Genomic DNA, 26,801 nt, shown 5'->3' with positions numbered 1-26,801 from the left:
TATTTTTAGCACTGATTACTGTAGTAATATCACTGGTCACCCCAAAAGTGTCAAAAATGTCAGTTAGGTGTCCGATCTGTCCACCGCAATGTCTCAGTCCCGCTAAAAATCGCTGATCGCCGCCATTACTAGTAAACAAAATGAAATAAATAAAAATGACATACATTTTTCCTCTAGTTTGTAGACGAGATAACTTTTGTGCAAATCAATCAATATTCACTTATTGGTATTTTTTTTTTTTACCAAAAATATGTAGCAGAATACATATTGGACTAAAATGATGAAAAAAATAGATTTTTATTTATTTTATTGGGAATGTTATATTGCAGAAAGTATTTTTTTTTTTCCAGAATTGTCACCCTTTTTTGTCTATAGCGCAAAAAAAAAAAATTGCAGAGGTGATCAAATACCACCAAAAGAAAGCTCTATTTGTGAGAAAAAAGTACATCAATTTTATTTGGGTACAGCGTCGCACGACTGCGCAATCATCAGTTAAAATAATGCAGTGCCGTATCGCAAAAAACGGCCTGGTCTTTAAGGGGGTAAAACCTTCTGGCCCAGAAGTGGTTAACCAAGCGAAAGGTTCTTCAAGGTCACGATAGAGTGGGGAAGATTTGTTCAGTGAAAGTAGCAGGATAATCATCTTTCTTAACCTGCTTTCTCATATCAATTATTATCTTGCTACTAACTTGTATACAGCAGAATGGACAATCTTTCTCCTCACCTCTCAAACCATGCCCCCACAATCTCCGGCTTAACTAACACTGCACTTCATGTTCACAGCTCTGTAATAAGGCTTCTGTGTAGATTCTCTCTTGCAAAGTCAAGTTCTTGTGAATACATCTTAACTAAAAATAAGAAAAAAATGACTAAGTCCCTTGCAAATTGAAGCTGAACTCCATGTCAGCATCTTCATACCCTCATGCAATACATATATGGGTGCTGCTTTAGCTGCCTATCCTACTACTGATGCGGCAGGAGAACTGATTTTATTTTGCTGCTGTTAAAATGGAATTCCTGGCTATATTCGATATATCTACTCTTAAATCTGCTCCTCGCCTTTTATAACTTCTATACTAACTACCCTGTAGTAGGAAGATGCCTATATTTACCTATTCTCAGGATGCTCTGGTCTGATCACGCAATTTCCCCAGCAGCTGGCTTCAGGGGAGAGTGCCAACAATGGATAGAATGCCTGGGCAGTGATGTCACCCATTGACTTACTATAGGGCATCTATTGTCAGATGTCCCTCCTCTCCCCTAAAGCTGCCGCTGGAAGCCAGTCACGTGACTAGATGGAGCTCCCTAAGAATAGGTTAGTATAAGCAATGCATCTTCCTTCTACAAAATATTTAGAATAAGAGTTAGAAGGGGGGTAAGAGCAGATCTAAAGTAGTTCTAAAGCCTTAAATGGATTGTAAAGGCACCTAATGCATTTTGGGCAGTAGGATAAAATGACCTTCTGTGTGCAGGAGCCCCCCTCAGACCCCCCTAATACTTACCTGAGTCCATCTTTATCCACTGATGTTGCAGACGTTTGTCAGCTTCCTGGTACCCCCCCCCCCCCCATTGGCTGAGACAGCAGTGAGGCAAAATTGACTCGCGCTGCTGTCAGTCAAAGTCAGTCAGCCAATCAGGAGCGAGAGGAGGGCCGGGTCACGGCTCTGTGTCTGAGTGGACACAGGGAGCTTGCTGTGGGGGCACTCAATGTGAGGGAGGGGCCAGGAGCACAGAAGAGGGACTGAGAAGAGGAGGATCTGGGCCACTCTGTGCAAAACCAACTGTACGGGTCAGGTACTTATAACATGTTTTTTTTTTTTTTTCTTAAACAAGACTTTAAGGTTTTTTTTTTTTTTTTTTACCTTTTACATTCTCTACATTAAAGTGATTGAAAACCTTCACATATAACCAACAAGGTTGGGAACAGCCTCAGATGATACACAGAGATTAAACAAATCTCCGTACTTAAGTTTTACTTGTTTATATGCCATCTTCTCCTCTCTACACCTTTTCAAATGGGCAGATTGAGTCAAAAATCTTTCTTCATCTGTTAGTATCACAGGGGAGGGGGAGGAGAGGATGAAGTTATAGTGTGTGGGAGCTGATTGGAGGAAAGGAACATACCCCCTTCACACAGCAGAAAAATTGTATTCTGAATAGACAAACTCCGTTCTATGCTCTCCCCCACCAACCCCAACACAAATGTATCTCATGTGCTGGGAAAACTTCTCAGAAATGACTCATGCTGTTAAGAGAGGACCGAAGCACCAGAGAGAGACAACACTTCAATCTTTGGAGAGAGATAAGTAAACATTGCAGATAAATATGCATTACTCAGATTCCTTGATAACCACTTTAGGATAAAAACCTTCTGTGACCAGGATCCACCCCAAAGAATAAAAGAAGGATCCAGCACTCTGCCTGCGAGAAGTGGGTCTACCCATCCATTCTCTGCTCACAGGGCAGATTGATAGCATTGGGAGTTATTGGCTCCTGCTGATGTCAATCAAATCATGTGACGGGGAAGTGGGGGTGGGACTGAGCCACATTGTCTGTATCTATGGGGGTGCTTGCCAAAGAGGAGGAGTCAGCAGCACTGGCAGGGGACCCGATAAGAGGAGGATCGGGTTGTTCTGCACTTTAAGTAACACTTACAGTATGTAGAACCCTCCTAGTTTTTCTGTTTCCCTGCTTAAAGGTGGGGGGGGGGGCTATCAGGCAAATTTGAGTACTCTCTGCCTAACAGGGAACAGTGATCCATTGATAGGATCTGCTCAGTGTAATCAGATGGTGCTCATGTTGTCTGCCTGATTCGAACTGGCCCAACAGGAAGGGGAATATTGGAAAGTGGGAGGAAACCTGACAAATGGGAGCATGGGTGTAAATACAGCCCTGGCCATTGGCAGAGGAAGATGCCTCAAGGCATACTGGATGACTGTATTTATACCAAGAGAGCACGTGTGCAAGGGGTCTTTGGCTGGAGAGCGGGGTCCCGGGGGAGGGGGGTCGCTACAACTCCTCTGTACAGGCTGCCATGCCACTTCAGGTGGTCGATCTGAGGGCCAGAGTCACAGAAGCTGCAACCCAGATGTCCTGCAGAGCTGACTGGAAAGGAGACACACCTAGAAGGATCTGTTTCTGGCTACTGTGGGTACAGACCTAAGTCTAGGGGCTTGTCCTGTGAGGGCCATCCCTTCAAACTAGTAAAGTGAGGGACAGGTGCCAGCTAAAGAGGATACTGGTTAGTATCCCGAAGAATTAGAGTTCATTGAGTCTGCTGCCAGAGCAAGAAAAGGACTTATTCTTCCATGCAAATGCTGTATGGTTCAGGAGAGACTTTGCTATTCAATTCAACCAAGTGAGGCCAAGTGAGAGTTGTCCTCATCTGTGCATAGGTAAAGTTGGAGTATCCCTTCTCCTATGCAAGTTCTACCAATAAATACAAAAAAAAAAAAAAATCCCCTGGACTGGTCATTGGATAATGAGCGGATAAGTGTGCACCTGGCTGTGTGAAGATACCCAAGCAACTGGCTGCAGGATAATCAGAGGGAGCCCCAGGAAAATCACAGCGACCCCAATGTGGGCAGTGCTACACTTACTTCTCTCAAGCCTGTGACTGGACAGTAAAAACAAGCAGCAAACTGATGGGTTCATTTCTCTGTCACTCTGCTCTTCCCTCCTATCAGCATGCATCTTGCATTGCAATAAAAAAAAACACTCATTTAACCCCTTGGAACCTAAGCCTTTTTCTGACATATGTTGCTTACAAGTTAAAATCTGTATTTTTTGCTAGAAAACTACTTAGAACCCCAAATATTATATATATTTTTTTAGTAGAGACCCTAGAGAATAAAATGGCGATCTTTGCAATACTTTATGCCACACGGTATTTGTGCAGCGGTCTTTCATCTGCAATATTTTGGGAAGAAATACACTATCATGAATTAAAAAAAAAAAAAACAGTAAAGCTAGCCCAATTTTTTTTATAATGTGAAAGATGATGCTGTGCCGAGTAAATAGATATCTAACATGTCATGCTTAAGAATTACGCACACTCGTGCAATGGCGACAAACTACGGTACTTAAAAATCACCATAGGTAACGATTTAAAAAATGATATTGGTTATCTGTTTAGAGTTACAGAGGGATTCTTGTGCTAGAATTATTACTCTCGCTCTAAACCTCACATGTGTAATTTGAACACTGTTTACATATGCAAGCGAAAGCACGGAGCGACACATTTAACCCTTTGATTGCCCCTGGTGTTAACCCCTTCCCTGCCAGTGTCATTAGTACAGTAACAGTGCATATTTTTAGCACTGATTACTGTAGTAATGTCACTGGTCCCCACAAAAGTGTCAAAAATCACTAAAAGTGTAGCAGTCCCGCTAAAAATCGCTGATTGCCATCATTACTAGTAAAAAAACATACAAATGACATAAATCTTTTCCCTAGTTTGTAGATGCGATAATCTTTTGCGCAAAACAATCAATATACACTTATTGGGATTTTTGTTTACCAAAAATATGCAACAGAATACAAATTGGCCTAAAATGATAAAAATATTTTATTTTTTTATTGGGAATGTTATATAGCAGAAAGTAAAAAATATTTTTAGCAATGATTACTGTAGTAATGTCACTGGTCCCCTCAAAAGTGTCAAAAATCGCTAAAAGTGTTGCAGTCCCGCTAAAAATCGCTGATCGCCATCATCACTAGTAAAAAAAAAAATGAAATTCATACAAATGACATAAATCTTTTCCCTAATTTGTAGATGCGATAATCTTTTGCGCAAAACAATCAAAATACACTTACTGGGATTTTTGTTTATCAAAAATATGCAACAGAATACAAATTGGCCTAAAATGATAAAAATATTTTATTTTTATTTTTTTATTATTGGGAATGTTATATAGGAGAAAGTATAAAATATTGTGTTTTTTTTAGAATTATGGCTCTTTTTTTTCGTTTATAGCGCAAAAAATAAAAATTGCACAGGTGATCAAATACCACCAAAAAAAAAGCTCCATTTGTGGGAAAAAAGAACATCAATTATATTAGGGTATAGCATCGCACAACTGTACAATTGTCAGTTAAAGTAACGCAGTGCCGTAGTGCAAAAAAAATGGCCTGCTCATTAAGGGGTAAAACCTTCCAGTCCAGTCATATGATGTGTAGGTTAAGCTGCCTATACAGTGGTTTAAATTTTGATCAGTTCTTTCATTTGGGAAAAGTTCAAGCCATTTAGTGGACCTGTTGCCACCAGGCAACTCTGCAAAAGTGGATTGAAAATCAAAAGAGCCAGGTTGTTGTTGTTGGATGAATACAGTCTGCATCCATTAAGATTCCGGTTCTGTTTAGATTTCCAGACATCTGCAGGTGCTTAACAGTGTCATGCTCCCAAGTAACTGGCCAGCACCATCATTTCTTGACAAAGACATTCACTGTAGTGTATTGTTCATTTAAGCACAAGAGCATCTATTTTATATAAGGGTTTTGCAAAGGTTATTTTGTACATAGACTGAACTTTGCTCTCACTCCCTCCCTTATCAAGTATTTAGTCTCGCAACTTTTAGCGATTGCTGCTGTCATATGATGTATGACATTACTCTATTTGCTATTTTTTTAATAACATCTCACTCCTCCCCTTTCTTATCTTGGATATCAAATAAGGTGTACAAAATAATCGATTCAGAACAGATTGTAGCACCCTCCAATGTAGGTGCTAGGTAAAGTGTAGTAGGCCTTGTCTGCTTATTAGCAGGGCCATGATTTTCAGCTAGGCTGACATGTGTTCCCAGGTGTGCCTGTTCCCACCGTGTCCCAATGAGGGCTCTTATTGGGCAGTGGATGAAACCTGACCAATAGCACACCAGGGCTTGTATCCATCCTGGAAGGGGAGATTCTGCCGCAGAGCATTCTGGGAGATGATATAAGTCTGTGGGGAGCACATGACAGATTGCCTTTGGCAGGAAGCAGAGTCCCAGGAGGGAGGGTACGGCTGTCTCTCCTCCTGACAGGAAGTATCGGGTATCCCAGGCGGCTTGCCTGAGGGGGTACAGGGCTGAGCTGAGCTGCAGAGAGGATCCGGTGTGCTGAGGATCAGCGGAGCTAAGAGGGGTAGAGTTTCAGGAAGGCATTCCCAGTCATGAGTACTGCAAACTGCCCCTGGGGGTCTGCCTAGTGAGAGGGGACCACTCTAGAGAAGGTCAGAGAGATCCGGGAGCTAGCTAGCCGGTGCAGGAGCAAAGTAAAAGGGATGCCAGTGTTGACCCTGAAGAGGAAAGGGGGTGCCAGTGGTTGGGCCCTGAAGTGCAGAGTGTACAATGTTAAGAGTTGCAGCAGCATTACAAGAGGCTACCTTAGTCAGGAAGGACTGGAGGGAGCAGTGTCAAAGACTTTTGAGCTAACCAGAGTGTCAGAAGTCAGTTTTCAATATAGTACAGCAAGTCAGTGATTTCAAGCGCCAGCAAGCGTTGGTCGGCATCCAGCCGGCGTCAAGTCAGCGCTGAAAGGCATTTTTTCTCATGTGTCCAAATTTGTACCTAGTTGAACCAGAGGAGTATCCCACTCATTCCCTTCTCCCATCCCCAATATAAAATAAACAAAACAAGCCAAAGATGCCGGACTGTTCATTGTCTCAGATCTCACACTTGGGCATTCAGCTTAAATGTGATGTTGGTGTTACCAGTGACCATGGCAGACCCACATCAGGCCCAATGCATGGAAATATTGCTACAAGATCATTCCACAGAGTCTTCCGTTTTTCGATTTTCTGCAATTTCATACTTTTTTTATCTTCAGTGCCTTAGCCAAAAATATCCACAACAGGACCAGTGACATTTGCATCTGCTGCCCATCAAGAGATAAGGACGTGCATGGTTGAGATAAAATGGGGAGCATAGCAAAACAGATCCATCCATTGTTGCGAAGAATTTCACATGTAGGTAGAGTAACTCTTCCTGTATAATAACTTTTCTTTTTATTGTCCAATATTTTTATTGCCTATTTCAAATTCAGAAACAGTATAAGGGTTGTATGAACAATCTGCTATGTACATTGATCGAACAGATTAGTCACGACAATGCTGATTTCACATGTCAGGAGCAGTTAGGAGTAGGTCTATCATACCCCAACTAGCAGTTCTATATATGTAGAACTCTCTTAGTGAGGCTGCTAATAGGGTAGTAAATGTAAAATAAATGTAGTTTTTGGCTCCTCTGTACCAAGTGGAGCAGGATTGGATTGCTACTGGCTGTTCTGGGCTGGCTGCAAGTTTGCTTACTTCCTTACTTGCTTACTTCTCTTCTCCATTTCAGTAAGTTCTGGAAAATAATGGGTTGGGAGAGCCAGATCCTGGGCTGAACATGCATGCAGCCTTAGCCAATCCCTGGTGGGGAGAGTGGCCAGCAGGGGACTGAGGTGTGCATAAATAGCCGTGAGCTTAGAGCAGCAGGGTCTTTGCCCTGTAGTTGAGAGACCCAGCCTGGAGGGGCTGTTTGCCCTCCTAGGCTTGCTGCTTAGGGCTGCAGGAGGTTGTTCAAAGTCCTAGCTCTGGGAGGGCTGGAGGCCTACTGCTAAAGTGTGGAGAACAGTCAAGAGAAAGTATGTCAAGGATCTGACCTGGAGACTCATGAAGCAGGGTCTGGCTAATAATGGAAGGAGGTTTTTATGTATACAGGGCCATAGCACGTAGAGGCCAGAGAGTGAGAGATCTTAGAAAGACAGTACTTTACTTCTTCTTTGAGAGACCATTCCAGATTGCCGGCTCAGGGTTGTTTCCAGTTTCAGATTCCCCTGAAGCTGTATTTCCACATTTTCTGTTCAAACGGTTTTTATTAAGGCAGAAGGAATGTAGTACAAAACAATAGCAGTAGGTAACAGTGGTGCATAACAGATGAATACACGTCAAAATGACATCATGGACAGCAAGTAGTAGCATAACAGTCAGGTTTAGGAATAGGAAAGGGGCAAGCTGGGCGCCCCGGTATACAAGTACAAAGGATAAACACAGTGCATAAGGGCGGCTGGGGGTAGGGCAAAAAGGAGGCCGTAGTGCAGCAAAAGTTGGTGGTCCAGCCACAACAGGGAAACAAATTAGGTAGCGGCCAACTCGAGGCAATAAGTGGGGGGGGGAGAAAAAGAAGGGAGTAAGAGGGGCAAGACGGATGGGGGGGGAAGGAAGGGCAAAACAGTGGGGGGGGGGGTTATGCGGGGGAGGAAAGGTGCCCGGAGGGAGTCCCGGGCCACTGATGTGGTTCAGAGCGACAATACCAAAAGGGAATCGGTGACCACAGGTCAAGCTAGTACAAGGGATTATTTCCACATTTTATGCCTACACATTTAGGCCTATCCAGAGAAGGTTAACTGCTACTACAAAGAGTCCTCTGTTAAAGTTGCACTAGTCCTGGAGTATCCCAAGGCTCACCCTGTACCCTATACAAGCTTTCCTGAGCAATACATTTCAAAAAGATACTTTCTGCCTTGTTATGTGGTGAAGAGACTGGGAAACTGTTGTGTGTCCAGCTGCCATGTATCCAATAAGAAATAGAACCTGGGATAATACAGCCAGCCCAGTCTCGGGGTGTGCTACATACACACTTGTAGGCATACAAAAAGATTTCACAGAAGAAGCATGCAGATGTGAAGAAAAATAGTAGTATTGCCAATAAAGTAGGAAGAAAAAGGTAATAGGGAATGTTAAGGTAGAGATTTAGGGCAAGTGGCACAATAATGATTTATAATCTTGGCTTTTGTTTCTTCTTCTTTTTCATTGCAGGTAAAGAATAGATTTCAAGCAGACGAAGGAGGGGTGGAAACTGGCCAACATCCACAGAAGGCTACAGAATGTTTTGGCAAAGATGACACCATTGACAAGAGTCATCAATAACAAGACAATACTCTTGTCAATGGTGTCATCTCCATTAATATTCTGTAGTCTTCTGTGGGAATCAAACAGTCTGCACCCCTCCTTCCTCAAGAACTCAATGAAAGAATGTTGCTTCTGCTTGGAATCCATTCTTTACCTGCTATGGAAAAGAAAAAGAAGACGAGTTACTACAGAGGAAGAGTTACTCTACCAACATGTGAAATTTAAACAACCTATGTTCGTTATTAAAAACATTTTACCCACTTTTCCAATACTTTCTTTGAACAATACATTTTTATTGAGTGAAATAGAAACAAAACAAACAGTGTCAATTCAATCTTGCAAAGTCCATTGTCCAATAGAAGAAAAATGGAAAGAAAAGGTGTAAGGCACTTAAAACATATACATTACATACAAAAGCAATAACATTATCGCATACTTCCATCAACGTCAATAGTACTGTCAACTCGTTGATTCTCCAGAGTTCCCTCAACACCCCATTGGGAACATTAGTGTTGGGGAGGGGGGAGTCCCGACCTTAGACCATGACATTGAGAAGTCTAAACCTTAGTACTATGGAAACATGCCAATGGAAATGCCTACTGCAATGAAGGGGAAAGAGTATTAACCAAGAAAGGAGAGAGTAGAGGGGGATTTTAGGAGACTCGGTTATGAGACGTAGGGCCAAATTTCCCAAGATTTTTGGAAACGATTATAGGTCAGTGCGTTAATAGCCAAGGATTTTTCATATTGGTAATTAGTATTAACAATTTCAATTACGTCTGAAAGGTTTGGAACAAGCGCCATTTTCCATTTTCTCCACTTTTCCAATACTTTCAATACATAGACTTTTGCATGACCAGTAGCACAGGTGAAGGGGACGCGACATCTTATGAACCGGAAGATAGGTCAATTAATCCCTATGGATGTCATCTTTCTCGGTGGTTTATTCCGGCACTACAGCTGTCATTCAAAGGATGCGAGTAGGTTATTGTTTTTCCATTTCCCCTTCCTAAAAAGTGACTGAAGATGTCATTAAACATAAAAAACCTTTTAGCAACTATACTGATACCTCAGGGAAGTTACACAATCTTATCACTTCACTAGAGTCCCCGTCTTCTGAGTCACAACAGGAATATAAAAAGATGTGTAAAAATGATGTGTAAAAATTGTCTTGCATGAAAAGCAACAAAGCAATACTAATAAATATTTCACAAAATAAACTTTAACCCTATAAATGTATTCTTTGAAGTATTATCACCTATTTAGAACCAAGGTAATATTACTGTAACTAAATTAAGTACATCTAAAGGCTCCTGTATGACAGGGTAAACAAGTCCCAAATCCAGTTACTATGTGATGCACAAGCCTTAACTACTTCAATACCGGGCACTTTCACCCCCTTCCTGCCCAGGCCAATTTTCAGCTTTCAGCGCTCTAATGTTTTTAATGACAATTGCGCGGTCATACAACACTGTACCCATATGACATTTTTATAATTTTTTTTCACACAAATAGAGGTTTCTTTTGGTGGTATTTGATCACTGCTGGGTTTTTTATTTCTTACAAAAAAAAAGACAGAACATTTTGGAAAAAAAAAAAGTTTTTCCTATTTTCTGTGAGTAAATTTTGAAAATAATTTCCCCTTCACTGATGTGCACTGATGAGGCAGCACAGATGGGCACTGATGAGGCAGCACTGATGGGCACTGATGTGGCCGCACTGATGGGCATTGATAGGTGGCACTGATGAGCACTGATATGCGGCACTGATGAGCACCGAAAGGCGACACTGAAAGGCGGCACTAAGAGGTGGCACTGATGGGCGCTAATAGGCGGCACTGATGGGCACTGACGGGCGGTACTGATGAGCACTGATGGGCTGCACTGATGGGTGGCACTGATGGACACTGATGGCCAGCACAGATTTGCATGCACTGACTGGCAACACTATTGCACTGATTGTGGGCACTGATGGTGGGCACTGTGAGCACTGTTTTTTAGCTTTTATGTAATAAGGGCACTGATGATCAGTGCCCTGATTACCTTTCCTAGGTTCCCCTTTGAGGAGGAGCCGCTGATTGGCTCTCCTCGCCACACACTCTGACAGTGTGAGGCGAGGAGAGACGATAAACGGTACTTCCTCATTTACATGTGACCGGCTGTGATTGGATACACATGGGTAAAGAGCCAAGATCGGGGTCGCGCCATGTCCTAGCAACACTGCACAGCCATGATCGCCGCACTGCACGCCCCAGGGGGTGCGCAAGAGAGTCTGGTCTGGTTCACCGTCATATGACGGCGTCCCAGAACAAGAGCCGCACCGCTCCGCCGTCATTTGAATAATAAATAAAAAAAATAATAAACAAATAATAAATAAAAAAAACTTCCTTAATCAGATCTGGACCACCCCACATACATTTACTGGGGAAAGGCAGCTGCTCTGTGCAGAATCACATACAGGTATGTGATTCTGCACGTTCAGGTCTGGGGCCCGCATGCGTGCCGGCAGTGATTTGCGTGATTGCGCAGCAATCAATGGCTCCCGCTGCTGCATCTGTGTCCGGTGAGGAGAGGAAAAGAGGCTGCAGGCGGGCACAGTGCTCGATCGATATAGGACTAAGGTAAGTATATAGCAAGGTGAGGGGGTGATACAACTACTGCAGAGAATGCATTAAGGTAAAAAAATAAATGTTCTGTTATTTAATGAACATGCAAAAAATAAAAGATAAAAAGTACTCCAGCACAGACTTAACAAATACTTAGCTGCATTCATATGTGTCTTTTATTGCTGCCTGGAGTTCAGCTTTATATGTTTTATTTTATTATGCTTCAGATACCAAAATCTTTGTCTATCTAAAGCCTCTAGTTGTTTTTCTCATGGGATGATAAAAAGGCTTTTTCTAATGCAATTGACATGTTACATTTCTTAAAAGAAATGTTGTTTCTCTCTTTTTTTATGGGAGATGCATCTGGGGAGTGGGAGAGTTCTAATGTGCCCTGTACATTAGGGGAGGAGGGATGAGAAGGACTGAGCAAGGGTCTTACATTATTTCCCCAAGCTCCTGCAAACAGAGCAATGTGCTGTTAATCTAAATGGCTGTGGACAGAGGTAGCATGGCTATGCACTAAGGCCCTGTTCACACCTGAGCATTTTTCAGCTCATAAAATGCTCATCTCTGAAGTCTCAAAACACCCAACAAGCAAAATCCCATTCATTTTAATGGCTCCTGTTCACATATGAGTGTTTTGTCACCTGCAGCAAAACGCTTGAAGCTCAAAAAAGCAAAAAAGTACATGAGCTTATTTTTTGGCAGATTACAAGTGTTTTTGTTAGATGTCAATGCCTGCCTCCAAACACCTGCAAAAAATGCCTGAAAAAATGCCTGAAAATTGCTGAAAAACACCTGAAAAACGCCCAAAAAAATGCCTGAAAAATGCCCAAAATAAAACCGCCTGAAAATGATACGCTCAGGTGTGAATGGAACCTTATAGGGCTATCAACTGTGCCAGAATCTAAGCACCAAGCAGTGATTGGACAATGTTCTTTAGCACCTATGACAAAACTGCCCCCCTGCTTCTTTGCTGTGAACTACTGTATTTCAGCAGTATAGGTTGCAGTATTTCCCCTTCTTGCACCCCCCTACTGTGGAAGTGCCCAAGGCAACGTCTCTTCTGCCTATGCCAGGGGTCTACAAAATAGGACCCGCTATGAGATTTTATATGGGCTGCACAAGGGTCAGCAGAGCATCCTCAGATTAGTGCACAAATAGAGGATATGGATCAGTTGGTCTCCAGCCCCCCCTCCTAAAAAAATCCCTTCCTCCTGCAGTCTCCAGTTCAGCACTTTGATGGGGACCCTGATGTAAGGGGTCTCTGATGTAAAGGGGGACTCTGCTAGGGAAACACTGATTTAAGGGAACTCTGATGGGGACCCTGATGTAAGAGGGACTCTGATAGGGACCCTGAAATAAGCAGATGCTCTGATGGGGACCTTGATGTGAAGGGGATATCTGATGGAGACCCTGATGTAAAAGGGATCTCCGATGGGGACCCTGATGTAAAGGGGATCTCTGATGGGAATCCTGATGTAAAGGGTATCTCTGATGGGGACCCTGATGTAAAGGGGATCTCCGATGGGGACCCTGATGTAAAGGGTATCTCTGATGGGGACCCTGATGTATAGGGCATCTCTTATGGGGACCCTTATGTAAAGGGTATCTCTGATGGGGACATTGATATAAGCAGAGGCTCCGATGGGGACCCTGATGTAAAGGGGATCTCTGATGGGGACCCTGATGTAAAGGGGATCTCTGATGGAGACCCTGATGTAAAGGGGATCTCTGATGGGGGCCCTGATGTAAGGGGAAACTCTGATGAGTAAGAGGAGCTCTGATGCAATGTGAGCTTCTGATGTGAAAGGGGGACTCTATTGTGAAAGTGGGGAACTTCTGATGTTATGGGGGGGGGGGCTTCTGATGTGAAATTATTGCTTGAAACATGTAAATTCATTCATTTTAATTGTATTCATTAATTTAGGAAACTGAATTTTTTGGTCCTGTAAAAATTTGTAAAGTACATAATGTGGCCCTGGTATTGAAAAGTTTGGAGATCCCTGGTCTACGCCTTGGCTGGCAGTGCCACTAAGGGTGACAATGCTACAGCTATTTTACTTTAACCAAAAGAAGCGTTGTCTTCCTATCAAAGGAATTATCAATCAAATTGTTCTTCCAACAGTTTGAACAGGTATTTACAAAGTATCTCATGGGTCAGATTTTACTGGTATGTGCAGCCTATGTCACATTACAGATTTTTATAGTTTGACTTAATAAAAGAGAGAGGTCAGAGATCAGTAGGACAGAGCCCTCTAGGGCCGGCTATGGGGTCTTAGTAAAATTATGTAGTGTCTGTTTGAATATTTTCCTAGCCAGACAACACCAAACTTACATACAGATTTTTCATAATTATTTGTGATAGTCAGGGAAAAAAAAAAAAACTTGTATCATAATAATTTCCAATGATGTGTAAAAAAATAAATAAATATTAATTGTACATATCAAAGTTTCTTAACATCCACAAGCGCGCGGCTACATATCTGCATTCACTGGTTTCGTTTACAAATGAAGGCGTTTTGTTCCCGTCTTATTTCTGCCTACAGTACAAGGCTCTGGTAGAGCTCTACATTCAAATGTGTCCTTGCTTATACATAGATTTGTAAAACAAATTCCAAATGTAAAGCTTTCTGTCAATGCAACATTAATGAGTACATGATCCATGTCTCAACAAGTCGATGAGCATCTCAAAGACACAGAAGCTAACAAGTCCCTCTGTTTGATATCAATGCGAGTCATGAGATTATTACAACATATCAAGTATAGAAGAAGAAAGGATTGATTTTCACTTCAACCACAAGCGAAAAAAAAAAAAAACTATGTGTATATACTATATATATATATATATATATATATATATATACATACACACACATATATATATATATATATATATATATATATATATATATATATATATATTATACAAATTACAAATATATATGTAAAAATGAACAGATGAATTATAAAGAAATATAATGTATACAGTATATATTATACTGTATATGGCTTTGTATATGCCATTTAAGAAAAAAATAACTAAATACCACACAAATAAATAAAATACATTAAAAAAATATATATATATTATATTGCACAGATGAAAAAATCAATATCTATCTATCTAGATATAGACATGCTGCATATATATATATATATATATATATATATATATTTATGTGAAAGGACACATAATTGCATGTGTCTGTTTTGCCTTTTTGGGTATCATTAAACAATACAAAGATTTCCTGACACACAATCCAGCTAGCCAACATTAAAAATAAATAAATAAATAAATAACCATTTTAAGATTTAGAGCCGGTTCACACTGGGGCGACCTATCAGGCGACCTGGTCGCCTGACAGGTCGCCTTCCATAGAGAAGCTGTGGACCTGTTCTAATAGGAGCGACACAAGTCGCTCCGACTTAGAAAAAGGGTCCGGAGCTTCTTTGGGGCGACCCGGAGCGACCTGCATAGACTTCAATGTTATGAAGTCCGTGCCGGCCGCTCCGAGGTCGTGGCGCGAGCAGCACACCGCGACTTGTGAGGTCGCCCCGGCGAGTCGGATCGCTCTAATGTGAACCGGCTCTTAAACTAACAAACAGAGGTTTTTGCTACATTCATTTGCAAATATGTTGTAGATGTAAAACAACACGGCTGCATCAAGGCACTTTGGACAAATATAACATTCTTAGAAGAAGTTATTAAAACTACTCCTGATTATTCAAGGAGGGGCGATCGCTGTACTAACATTGGATTGTTAGTACATTGACTCTGAACTGAGCTGTCAGTGTAAAAAACTAGTAGTGTGTACAAGGCTTAAGGGTGTTACAATACACGTAATACATCTATTCACAGATGGTGAAACGCAAAGGGAATCTGGAACTAGCATCACCATGATCCAAAAGCAAATTCCAATGCATCTGAATTTAGCTCTTTGAAATGAAAGCATCAAACCTCAATAATGGGGTCCCTTCCCACCTTTGGGCCCAGTATCAGCCCAAACTACATTCTTTAACACTTAAGAAATATGATTGTCCATAGCCTGTAATATTGCCTTCTTTTCAACCTCACAAACTATGTAACTATGCTTCCACAAGCAGTCGTATCAGCAGGGAGCATCGATAGTTTCAAAAAACTATTAGATGGGCACCTTAAAGACCACAACATACAGGGGTATACAATGTACTAACACACACACATCATAGGTTGAACTGGATGGACTGATGTCTTTTTTCAAACTCACTAACTATGTAGCTTCCAGGTACTGTGAAAATACTACTTAACTTGGCTGCAAGCAATCAAGAACAAATTCTATAAACGCAATGAAGATAAAATGTAGAGACTTTGATCTTAGATATTAACCATGACCTCTGTTTTGTTTGTTTTATTGTCATCTTACCTGGTTCTGGTAAAGGAGTAACTTTTTTGTTTTGGTAACTCAAAAAACTGTTAATAAAGATCAATGGTTAAAAAAAAAAAAAAGTATAGACTTCGAACCTGGGCCCATATTCAGAGTTTTCTGGACACCCTTAGAAAAACAACATTTTTATTCATATACTGGAGTGTGCTTGTTTCCGAGATAAGAACACACTTACTTTCAACAATGACTTTTCTACTTGTCCAGTCGTCGTTGATCATTTGTATGTTTCCATAATGGGCGTCGCCGTAGAAGATGCGGTTGGTACCTCTCTCATTAAATTTGTAGTCAAAGGCCAAGGAAATTATATTTTTAAAATACTCTGGGTTTTCGTACGGCTGTACAGGTGAATTGAGGTTGTTTTCGTCAGAAAGGTGAATGCTCTTTAAAACCGTTCTCCCCGAGTACAGCAAATAGCCCTCTTGTTTCAGACAAGTGATCCCATTTTTGGCCAGAAATCCATGAGCGCAGGCACACGTCCTTTGCATATTCCCTCGATACAAGCAAAGTTGTTGACATCCACCATTGTTCTTAGCACAGATGTTGGTCCCTGCCAAGAAAGAAAATAAAACAATTTATTCAGGCATTTAGTGGCTGTCGTAGTTCATTGACCAACTTTACAGGGTTCTTTTATGAGGTCTCCCGAGGATTATCCCTTTCAGGGTTTAGATTAAACTGAATAATATCTCTGAGTGCCAGAAAAGTGCCTTTTTATATACAAATGTATAATCCTCTAGGTTTAAAAGTTACTTCTAAATAAGGAATTATGGCAAACTATTTTTTTATGCACATTTGTTACAGATGTGCATGATACCTTCATTTTCAGTCTTCCTCCATAAAGCTAAACAACAGGTAGATATAAAAGACACAAATAAATGCAGATTTGTGTTTTTTTAAGACATCATTAAATGTATTTTTTTAAATGCAAGCAATGTAAGTATCTGAATTTGATTTGGTATCAGTCTCCTGTAGTTCTTATGAAGCAGAAGCAGAGAAGTGGCACAAGAGCATGCTGATAGGGGAAGAGAACACAGTAACTGAGAGATGAGCTTATCAAGTCAGCGGCTTCTCCTTTCCCTTTCCAATCACAGGCTGGGGGAGGGGACCTGTATTACTAAATTGCAGTAGAGAAAAATCAGGTTTCCTGCCGTACCAGACAGTGTTGTGCAATATAGCAGGGCTGTGAAAATCTCAGGACTGGTTAGACAGAAATAGGGATCAACTGATTATCGGCAAAGCCGAAATATTGAGGGCTGATCTGATCTTTCCCCAATACATCAGAATCGATCACCAAGGTGATATTGCCGATATTTCGGGAAAGTGCTGTATCGGAGTGATGCCTGCAGCTAGAGGCATCACCCCGGTAACGGCGTCCATAGCCAACAGTCGGCTGTCTTGTAACGACAACCGATGCGGCTGAGAAGCCGTTGGATGTCATTGCAAGGAGCGGGAGGGGACACCCCCCCCTCCTGCCGCCTTCCTCAGCTCGCCCGGGTCTCCCCTCCCACTGGGAGACCCGGGCAACCAGCCTGCACGGCCGCTGAAGACCCGATCAAAGCCGCATTCGGCTCTGATCGGTTCTACATGCCAAAACTCAGAAGTGATGTCATGACATCACTTCCGGGTACTGGCACCAGATTCAGAAAATGACAGCATTCAAAACAGCCAAACTTGGCCTTTTGAATGCTTTCAAGTGCAGAGGAGGGGTTTGGGGTCTTTTAGATGAAGATGGAATCCCTCTTAGTAGTGACAGCCCATTGCTGGAGAGATCTGTTTTTTACTCTAGAAAAAATATAATTAGGGGCTCATTCACACAGGTACTCTGGCTGTGTGAAGGAGGGGTTTGTGCTGGAGCCAATTCCATGGGGATGTCATTCTATGTCATTCTATGGGGATGCAGTGCCTCCACTAACACAATCGCAGGCTATAATTGGACAGGTGTGCAGGTGAACGGTCCCCGAATGTACACTGTCTGTGTTCTGGCTTTACACCTGCATCCCCATGCCTGTCAGATAAGGACCTGCAGCTGTGTTCATACAGCTCCAGGTGGCTCAAGCCACATAAATGAACCACTGATTTATACTGTACAGACCACAGCACCCATGTTCATGAGCCCCAACACCTCCCCCACACACAGAAATTTATTTATCAACTCAGCTTTATCTTTTAGATTTAGCAGGAATTCTGTGAGTTATGTTATATTTGTGTCTGCTAAAAATAATTTTATTGTATTTTTATCAAAATATAGTTTGAACATTTTCTTGGGGTGGGGGGGGGGACTGTCAGGTAGTCTGTGCGAGGCCCTGCAATTTCTATCAGCAGACCTGTCCGGGCAAAGATAACATTGTCAAATTAAGCTTGGCGTGGCCATTTTGAATCATTTTCTACAATATCCAAAACACAGTGCCTAGATGAAGTTCATGGTTAGAGTTTGCCAAAAAACCAAACCCAATCCACAGGGAGGATACAGGGAAACCAGCGCAAACAGCTTCAGCCCCCCCCCCCCCACACACACACACACACACACACACACACACACACACTCACTTAAAAGCCCAGGGTGTGTAACCTGCAGCAGAGTTATTCATGAAGGCAGCACTGATACTGTTATAAATAATAGACAGTTGTCCAGCCCAGTGGAAACCTGAACCACTGGTCTTGATAGTCATGGTTGAAGCCACTTAAGTCTTAAAAAGGAAGTATAAACAATGTAGGCTATGTGGGACTTTAGGTGAGACACCAGCAGGTAATGCCCAGCGTCTCCACCCCTGTATCAGAAAAAATGTAGGTTGAAAAAGATTAAAAGAGGTTCATGGAAGCCAGCCAGCCCCCAGTCTGATGTACTCACCCTCCAGTCTGCCACCAACCAAGTAAACCTGTCTCATGATATAAATAAAGAACAGGGGTTTAGTTGATATGCATTTGCAAACCCATGTGTAAGCTGCAGGGCCACTACACGGCACCCTGTTTTACCTGCAGTCCTAACACTTTTATTTGAGTGTCTCCACAATGGGAACACATGGCTGCTAATGGATAGATAAGAGGCTGGTGGGAGGGAGCAGCCCAAACCTCCCCCAACCCACCCCCATCCATGACTGGTCTAGTATCTCAAAACTCTAATAGCGATGTTATGCGATGATACAAACTGAAAACGACCAGCTTAGAAGCATACACCTCCAACCCCTTGGCGGATGCAGTGTAAAACACAGATTGGGACTTTATATGAGGCAATTGGCCTGTAAAGCACAGTGACTCCATCCCTAATTTCATAAAATATTTGGGACTTTACATGAGACAAGCAGGTCATGCTATTGGTCTCCATCCCTGTATATGAAAAAACTGGGAAAAACCTGGGAAGTTATCTTCCCCGGTTTCTTTGTACCTAAAAGTAAGCCTATAATAAGGCTTACCTATAGGTACTGTAAATATCTCCTAAACTTTTACCATTTAGGAGATGTTTCCTATATACGCCGCCAATGATGGCATTGGCACTTGCGCTCTAAAGAAACGGCCGCCCGTTTCTTCAGAGCCCTGTGCCGTGATTAGCAGTTCCTTCGCCCATGCATGAGAAAGACGTCTTTGCAGCTCCAGCCAGTCGCAGCGCCGGAGCCCGTGAACCTGGAGGAAACACCGGGGAAGATATTAACCATTTCAGCGGTGTGCGGGCGCCGCTGGAGGGCTTCGTTCTAAGGTAATTATTTCATAATGAGCTAGTATGCAATGCATACTAGCTCAATATGCCTTTGTCTTATAGTTTTTTTTTTGTTTTTGCTTTTGTTTTCACAGGGTTTACAGCCTCTTTACGTTTTCACTGCGCTGGACAACTGTTTATTGTTAGAGTTTGCATACACTTAACACATTTGCAATAACAGATTGTTGCTTCAAATGTTTTTTTATTCTAATTTTGCAGCTATTAAAAATAAAACATATGTAAAATATGGCTTACTCAATTAAAGCCTGTGTAGTTAAAATGTAAACAGGAAAATCAGTACAAGGAACATATCTTGCAGTCAAGTAGGATGTGTCCCTTGTGCTGATTCATCTCCTTTTAGTTGAAATTCTCCTGTTTTTGCACCTCCCGCTGCTATAGTATTCCGGTGCAGTAGGGTCTAATAGAACTAAGGGCTGTCAAAGGCTCTGATCAAGATTGCAGCTGTGTGGAAAGGGCAAGCCTAGTCAAGCTCTCTTGGTGATATCCTGTGACAGCCCGTTAGTTGTATTAATCCTCAACCATGGTGGTGGAGGGGTAGGGACAGAGGAAGATTTCTACTAAAGAAGAGGAATCAGCACAAAGGACACATCCTACTGACTGCAAGTTATTTCCTTGTGTTTTCCCGATTTTAATTTCAGCTACACTTAGGTTTTACCTACTGCTAGCATGATGTTTTGAAAGAACAGAGCACAAATACATTGACAAGGCCTTGTAGAGTTGTACAAGAACAGCAAAAAAAAAATAAATATCCACACATCTGACAGCAATAATGGTAGAACAGACAATGCAAAGCGTCAGACCTTTCTCTCTGGCTCGGTTAAAGACTTTCACATCCTTTAGATTAATCCCAAGTCCTGTTCTCATGGTTACAGCATCCGTAGCGTCATTCTTAGGGCCCCTTCTGATAGAGCCATTGGAGTGTGCTCTGCCAAAAATGGGAGAGAATTTCAGATCAGCAATCCTGGGATAACTAAACTCAAACACGTTGTTAAAATGCAACAAATATCTGATCTCAAAGACAGTATAGGAAAACCTACTTCTGCCCGTGACATTGATATGGTTTGGCTTTGAATATCGAAAGTACCTTTTTATTTTTCATCTTGGGGAAATTGCCGCGCTCCACAAGAGCCTTACTGTGACCTTGCTAAGGAATGGCTAATCCTACAAGGGTGAAGGAGCTGGCACAGAAATCACATTTTCCGACTGAAATACTTATGGAAAAATAAATTACCTGTCAGACCAGTAGATGTAAGCCCCGAAGACGACAACGGAAAACATATCCACATTGCTCCCTGACAGCACAATCTCCCGATTCCGACCACTCTCAAGGTCGATCCTTTCTATCTTGTCCGTACGGGCATCACACCAGTACAATTTGTTTTCCTAAAGATCAATTTCAGAGTAAACTTCAACAATCTCTTTCATTTGCAGGAGTTCTTTATTAAGAGAACAATGGAAAGGTGAAGGGAAGGTGTGTGGTCGTAAAAACATTTTTAAAGAGATACCCCAGACAAACTGAATAACTGCAATGGCTATGTTAAAAAAAATCTCGGTTTATTCAACCAGCAATGCTTTTTTACAAAATACATTTCTACTATGCCCTGACAAGAAGTTAAATGTTTAAATTAGGTAGAAAGTGACTGGATGCATTCACTACAAAAATGGGAAGATAAAATCTTTTAATTTTGGTACACAACTTTAAGTGTCTGGTTTTTTGGTGCTAAAAATTTGGCACATTGTTTTATTTCTGCGTATATCAACTCAAATTTTTTTTTTTCAGTGACAATATATGGGTTGATTTACTAAAACTGGAAAGTGAAAAATCTGGTGAAGCTGTACATTGTAGCTAATTCGTTTTTAACTCTAGCTTCTTCAATTAAGCTTTGACAAAAAAAAAAAAAAAAACCTGGAAGCTGATTTCTATGGTTTCTCTGCAGAGCTGCACCCGATTTTGCAGACTCCAGTTTTAGTAAATCAACCCCACAGCATTTATTTCTGTGAGGGTACTATGTGTTGGGACCCATTCATACCTGAGCTGAGTGTCTTTGGTTGTTTTTCAGCCCACTTTTTTATCGTTTGTACATTAATTTTTGTGATTTTTAAAAACGTTTCTACTGAAGTCCATTGGGCCAAAATGAGCAATTCTGCCCCAAAAGATGCTCTTGTGCTTCTTCAAACAATGAGAAATGCTACTCTCAGGTGTAAACAGGCATTGGTGAATATGATGGAAACCCTAGTGTTGAATGTTGAAACATTTTTGGTAAATATAACTAATTTTGGATTTAAATTGCTCAGATGTAAATGAGATATTAGGATTACTGCTGGGGATTAGGTATGGGTTAGGGTCTAGTTTTGGACTTCAATTCTGAATAAGATTAGGTGTAGGGGTTAGGTTTACAGTAACCCTGATGTGAATCTGTATGTTATTTTCAAATGTAAAAGAAAAATGCTAACAATTAGCTGACAACATATGATAGCCCAAGAGCCTCTTTTTTGCTTCTTTCTGATTTCGCTTCACTTTGTTCTTGAGCCTTTTGAGTTCATAGCTAAGCTGATAGACATCACCTTGTCTGAGGAAAGTGTCCTTACTGACAATTCAGGTAGTCTCATTGGACAATATATACAAATAATAAGTGTGCATCCCCACAGTATAAATCAGTAAAAAAAATGCATATAATATGTGTAATATAATAAAAGTCCAATAGTAAAAATGTTTTCTCATCAGACAATAGGTTTGTAGTGTCCCCTTAAAGTGGAGTTCCACCCTAAAATTTTACTTTTGTCCATCTTCTTGTCCCGGGTCATCTGTAAAACAAATGGATACTTGCATTTTATTTTTAAATTCACTTACCTTGTTTTAGAAGAACATATACTCACCTTACTTCCTCTTCCTCCCTCTGCGGCCACAGCCCGTCGTCACTTCCTGGCTTGCAATGATTCCTGGGAGCTGAACGTCATCGCTCCTAGGAATCAATGCGCCTGCACCGGCCCCGACGTCAGTTCCGGTGCAGCCGCCGTCATACCTTGCTAAACAGCTTCTGGACATGCCCAGAAGCTGTGCAGGAATGACACTGCAGCCCCGGAATTGACGGCAGGGCCGGTGCAGTGCATCGTGGGACCGAAGAGGACGGAAGAAGACGCAGAAGAGGATCGCGCTGACTTCAAGCTGCCCACACCTGAGATGGCAGTGCTGGAGAAGACATTTTCAAGGTAAGTATTTCTTCTTGCAGGTAAGTGCAACCCGGGATAGTTCAGAGGCTATCCATTGTGGAATGCATTAGCCCTGACTGTCCCGGGGGTATTTTTATGTATTTTTTTAGGTGGAACTCCGCTTTAAATAGGAACGTGAACCATCCACTGATAAAGTGACTCAATGTTGAATAAGAATAGCTAAACACCTGGTGCCTACCACCTCAAGTAAAATTGGCCTCTTACCAAAAGGAGTGGATCCCTTTAAAAGAGATCAAACCAGCACGTTGAAACCAAGCCTCCAGGCAACCAACGATATCCACAGTATGGAGCAGGTGAAGCCTAACCGGTGAAGTTATCTTGCCCACTGAGTGGTTGGTGGCGAGGCGTTTTGTGCTATGTGGTGTTTGTGAATTACCTCTGTAAGTATTTGTCAAATTTTTAATAAAGTCATTTTTTTTGCAGTTTTATACTATTTGTGGCATTTGTTCCTTTTAATAAACCATGTTCTGCTGGCCTGGTTCACTGACCTCTGAAGTCACTTAATCTTAGTAGTGAAAGGTACTGTGGATATCATTGGTTGTCCGGAGGCTTGGTTCAAAGATGCTGGTTTGATATCTTTTAAAGGGATCCCCTCCTTTTGGTAAGAGGCTATCTTTACTTGAGATGGTGGGCACCGGGTTTTAATCCATTCTTATTCAAGATTGAATCACTTCATCTGTGAATTGCATTTTCTAATTTAAAAGGACACTATCAACTTATTTTCTGATGGGAAAAAATGTCACTACTGGAATTTTATTATCTTACACATATTATAGTCATCAGAGGCGTAACTAGAACCTTTAGGGCCCCAGTGCAAGAAACCATTAAGGCCCCCCTTGCCGGGGCCCTTACCTTCAAGCCTGGGGCTCTTCCCACTGATCCTGGGGCCCTTTACTCTCATTGCGGGGCCCTTATTTACGGTCCCACAGCTGGACCCTTTCACAAGTTCTGCAGTGGGCCCCCTTCCTGCCATCTTGGGGCCTCCCCACGGTGATGGAATGACAGGGCCCGGTTGCAAGTGTGACCTTTGCGATCCTGGAAGTTCACCCACTGGAGTCAGTGTTTTTTTATTTTTTGGTATTTTATTTATATTATTTTTATCATTTTATTTTATTTTTTTACAATGTCACTGACTATGACTATTCAGAAAATAAAGGAGCTGGTAAATTACATATTTACCGACCCCGTCCTGGTTCTCTATTATGACACGCAGCCGACAGGAGAAGGGAGAGAGCACAGTGGAGGGGGGGGGGGGACCAGGGGAGAACACAGGGGCCCAGAGACAGCAGAACACAAGTGAACTGGATAGGAGGAGTGGCGGGGGCAGCATACAGAGGAACCAATCCCCTCTATATTCCTCCTGCAGCTACAGGAGGAAAAAGGACAGTGATTTCTCTACATGCTGCCCCCGCCACCCCTCCTATCCAGGTGTACAGGGGAGCTGCACAGGCCCCCTGGAGCATGGGGTCCGGTTGCAATTGCAACCCCTGCAACCCCTGTAGTTACGCCCCTGATAGTCATTGTTGTTATTGATTTATTCTGCCGGGATGTGCACTTATTTTTTGCATATATTAAAAATTTGACATCTGGTATTCGGATGATTATTGGTGCAGCTCGGAACTTTTTTATTACTAAGCGCAGAATACTTTTTTTTTTTATTAGTCTTACTGGGAGGAAGAAGAAAGGCAATTGGCAGGGCATAGCCATGAAGTAGATGACTGAGATGATGTGTCTAATTTACTAAAAGAGTTGAAATTCTTCACTCAGATAGATTCAAAGAATATGCACTTCAATTATCCAATCATATGCAAAGCAAATTTCTGTTTATTTATTTCATTTGCACATGACTGGATTTTAGTGTGAAAACTGGTACAATTTATTGAGTAAAGATTCTCAACTTATAGTAATTCAGCCCAAATGAGTTATATCACCGGTTTGCTTTTTTGCAACTCTTGTAGCATACTTTTACATGGACCCTGTTGGGCCAATTCAAAGAAAGCACGGCAGAGTTAAGTCATTTGAGTGAGCAAATCTAGGGCTCCTGAGAGAAAAAAAGAATATTTTTATGCAGATCATACAGTGCATATGGCTATCTTTAGGCAATTTCAACAACTTTTAGTTTAAGAAATTGGTTTATCAAGGCAACCTACCTTTAACAGTTGCCACTAAAATCTGTGATATAATTATAAGTGATAATGGTGGACTGATTTGATTGTTATTATTCAAAATTGGCTAAAAATTGAAAGATGTAGTGAGGGGTCAAAATTAGGGAATGGGTGGTTAAATCTTCTTGGTAAAGCAACCATATGCAATAGAAGGGATGAAGAACAGGCTGAAATTTGTAAAGGTATGATTGTGAACTGCCTGGAGAAAGAAATTTCTATATATTAAAAGAGACAAACCTCATAGTCCACCGATATTCCATTTGGCCAAGCAATTCCTGTGTTGACAAGTATTGTCCTTTCTGATCCATCCAGTCGGGCTCTATTAATGCACGGGGTTTGTCCCCACTCAGTCCAGAAAAGATAGCTGCAACCAGGAAAATGTAGCAAATGTACTAATGAGTTTTAGACATCAGAAAACAATAAGACTTTCCAAAGCCCACCATCCTGATCTCCCAACAAACACATGGGCAATCAAACTCATAGCTTATGAGTATACAAATATTACAACCAATGGCTGTAATCCCAGCTCCACCCAAAATGTTTATTTTTTTAATTCACTTTTTTTAAAACATGACGTGTCTAGGGCCTCTTTCTGGATTTATTGTTATTTGTGTTCCTCTTTGGAATGTTTTCCCTTTCTAATGGACTAACAGACAAAAACACATTTCTCTTTCGTTCATCGATGGACACAGAGCTCCATAAATCATAACTACTGGGTTATATTGCCTCCTCCAGGAGTAGGACTAGGCAGAACAAAAAACACCTGACTACACCCATGGGCTGTCCTCAGCTTGGTATATAACCCCCATCTCTGCTCTAGGTAATCAGTTTTAATATGTCTAGTCAGGAAAAAGGACCCCGGCTGGAAACTCTGGTCCTAGCAATTTTTTTCTCCTTCCTTACATCTTTTTTTTTTTTCTCTCTGTAAGGAAAAACCCTTTCCTTACATTATTCAGAACTAAAAAAAACAATTGGGTTTTACATACATGTGTGGGCTGCATCTGCAATATGTGCATATATATGTGCGGAAATTTTTATTTGTGTATTCTTCAAATCTGTAGCTATCACAAATAAATTAAAACAGCACAAAATACAACAATCTAACATCTCCATAGGGGTTGATTTACTAATACTGGAGAGTGCTAACAATGGTGCAGCTGTGCATGGTATCCAATCAGCTTCTAACTTCAGCTTGTTCAATTAAGCTTTGACAATAAAACCTGGAAGCTGATTGGTTACAATGCAGCGCTGCACCAGATTTTGCACTCCTTGGTTTTAGTAGATCAACCCCATAGTGTGGTCCAGAGATAGTGTTTTCTATATGGGAATATGGGACTGCCATTTCCGACTGATATCTCAAAAATACCAGTTGCCCAGCTGTTATACAAACCCCACTCCCCCAATACATTCTGACAAGTGAATCCAGAATTGAAGCACCACAACATGATATTCAAGTCCTGATAGAAGTTTATTCCAAAGACAGATTGTTTTTAAAGCCAGTTTGTTTTGGGGACTGTAACTTCACCCCCTCCACCAGGACTAAAGTATAACACAAAAAATAGACAAAGAAAGTAAGAAAAATGCACAAAATAATGTGGATAACAATTCAATTGATCACAAAAAAGGATAAAAGGTGTTGGGATCAATTTCATTGGTATCTGTAATATTTTTAGTATGATTATGATTCTTATGGCATTAACAATAACATTTCCAGCATATTATATTTTTTATGTCATCATTAAAATGATATGTAAACTTGTTCCTCAGTTCTTAGATTTACTTATTTATTACA

General features: G+C 41.4%; 1 protein-coding gene across 6 annotated transcripts in view; it reads right to left on the bottom strand.

The window, feature by feature from the left end:
• LRP1B (LDL receptor related protein 1B) overlaps positions 1 to 26,801 on the bottom strand; it is a 2,177,452-nt gene that overhangs the window by 532,576 nt on the left and 1,618,075 nt on the right. For all 6 annotated transcript variants that reach the window (XM_082262163.1, XM_082262161.1, XM_082262165.1 and 3 more), the window contains exons 38-41: positions 25,247 to 25,373; positions 20,845 to 20,996; positions 20,414 to 20,538; positions 16,080 to 16,451 (exon numbers count right to left, since the gene is read on the bottom strand). In XM_082262163.1, the coding sequence (XP_082118289.1) occupies positions 16,080 to 16,451; positions 20,414 to 20,538; positions 20,845 to 20,996; positions 25,247 to 25,373 (776 nt within the window). The remainder of the gene's footprint in view (positions 1 to 16,079; positions 16,452 to 20,413; positions 20,539 to 20,844; positions 20,997 to 25,246; positions 25,374 to 26,801) is intronic.

The sequence above is a fragment of the Pelophylax lessonae genome, assembly GCF_965119305.1.
Source record: "Pelophylax lessonae genome assembly, chromosome: 6".
Lineage (NCBI taxonomy): Eukaryota > Metazoa > Chordata > Amphibia > Anura > Ranidae > Pelophylax > Pelophylax lessonae.
This window is presented reverse-complemented; position numbering and strand designations above follow the sequence as displayed.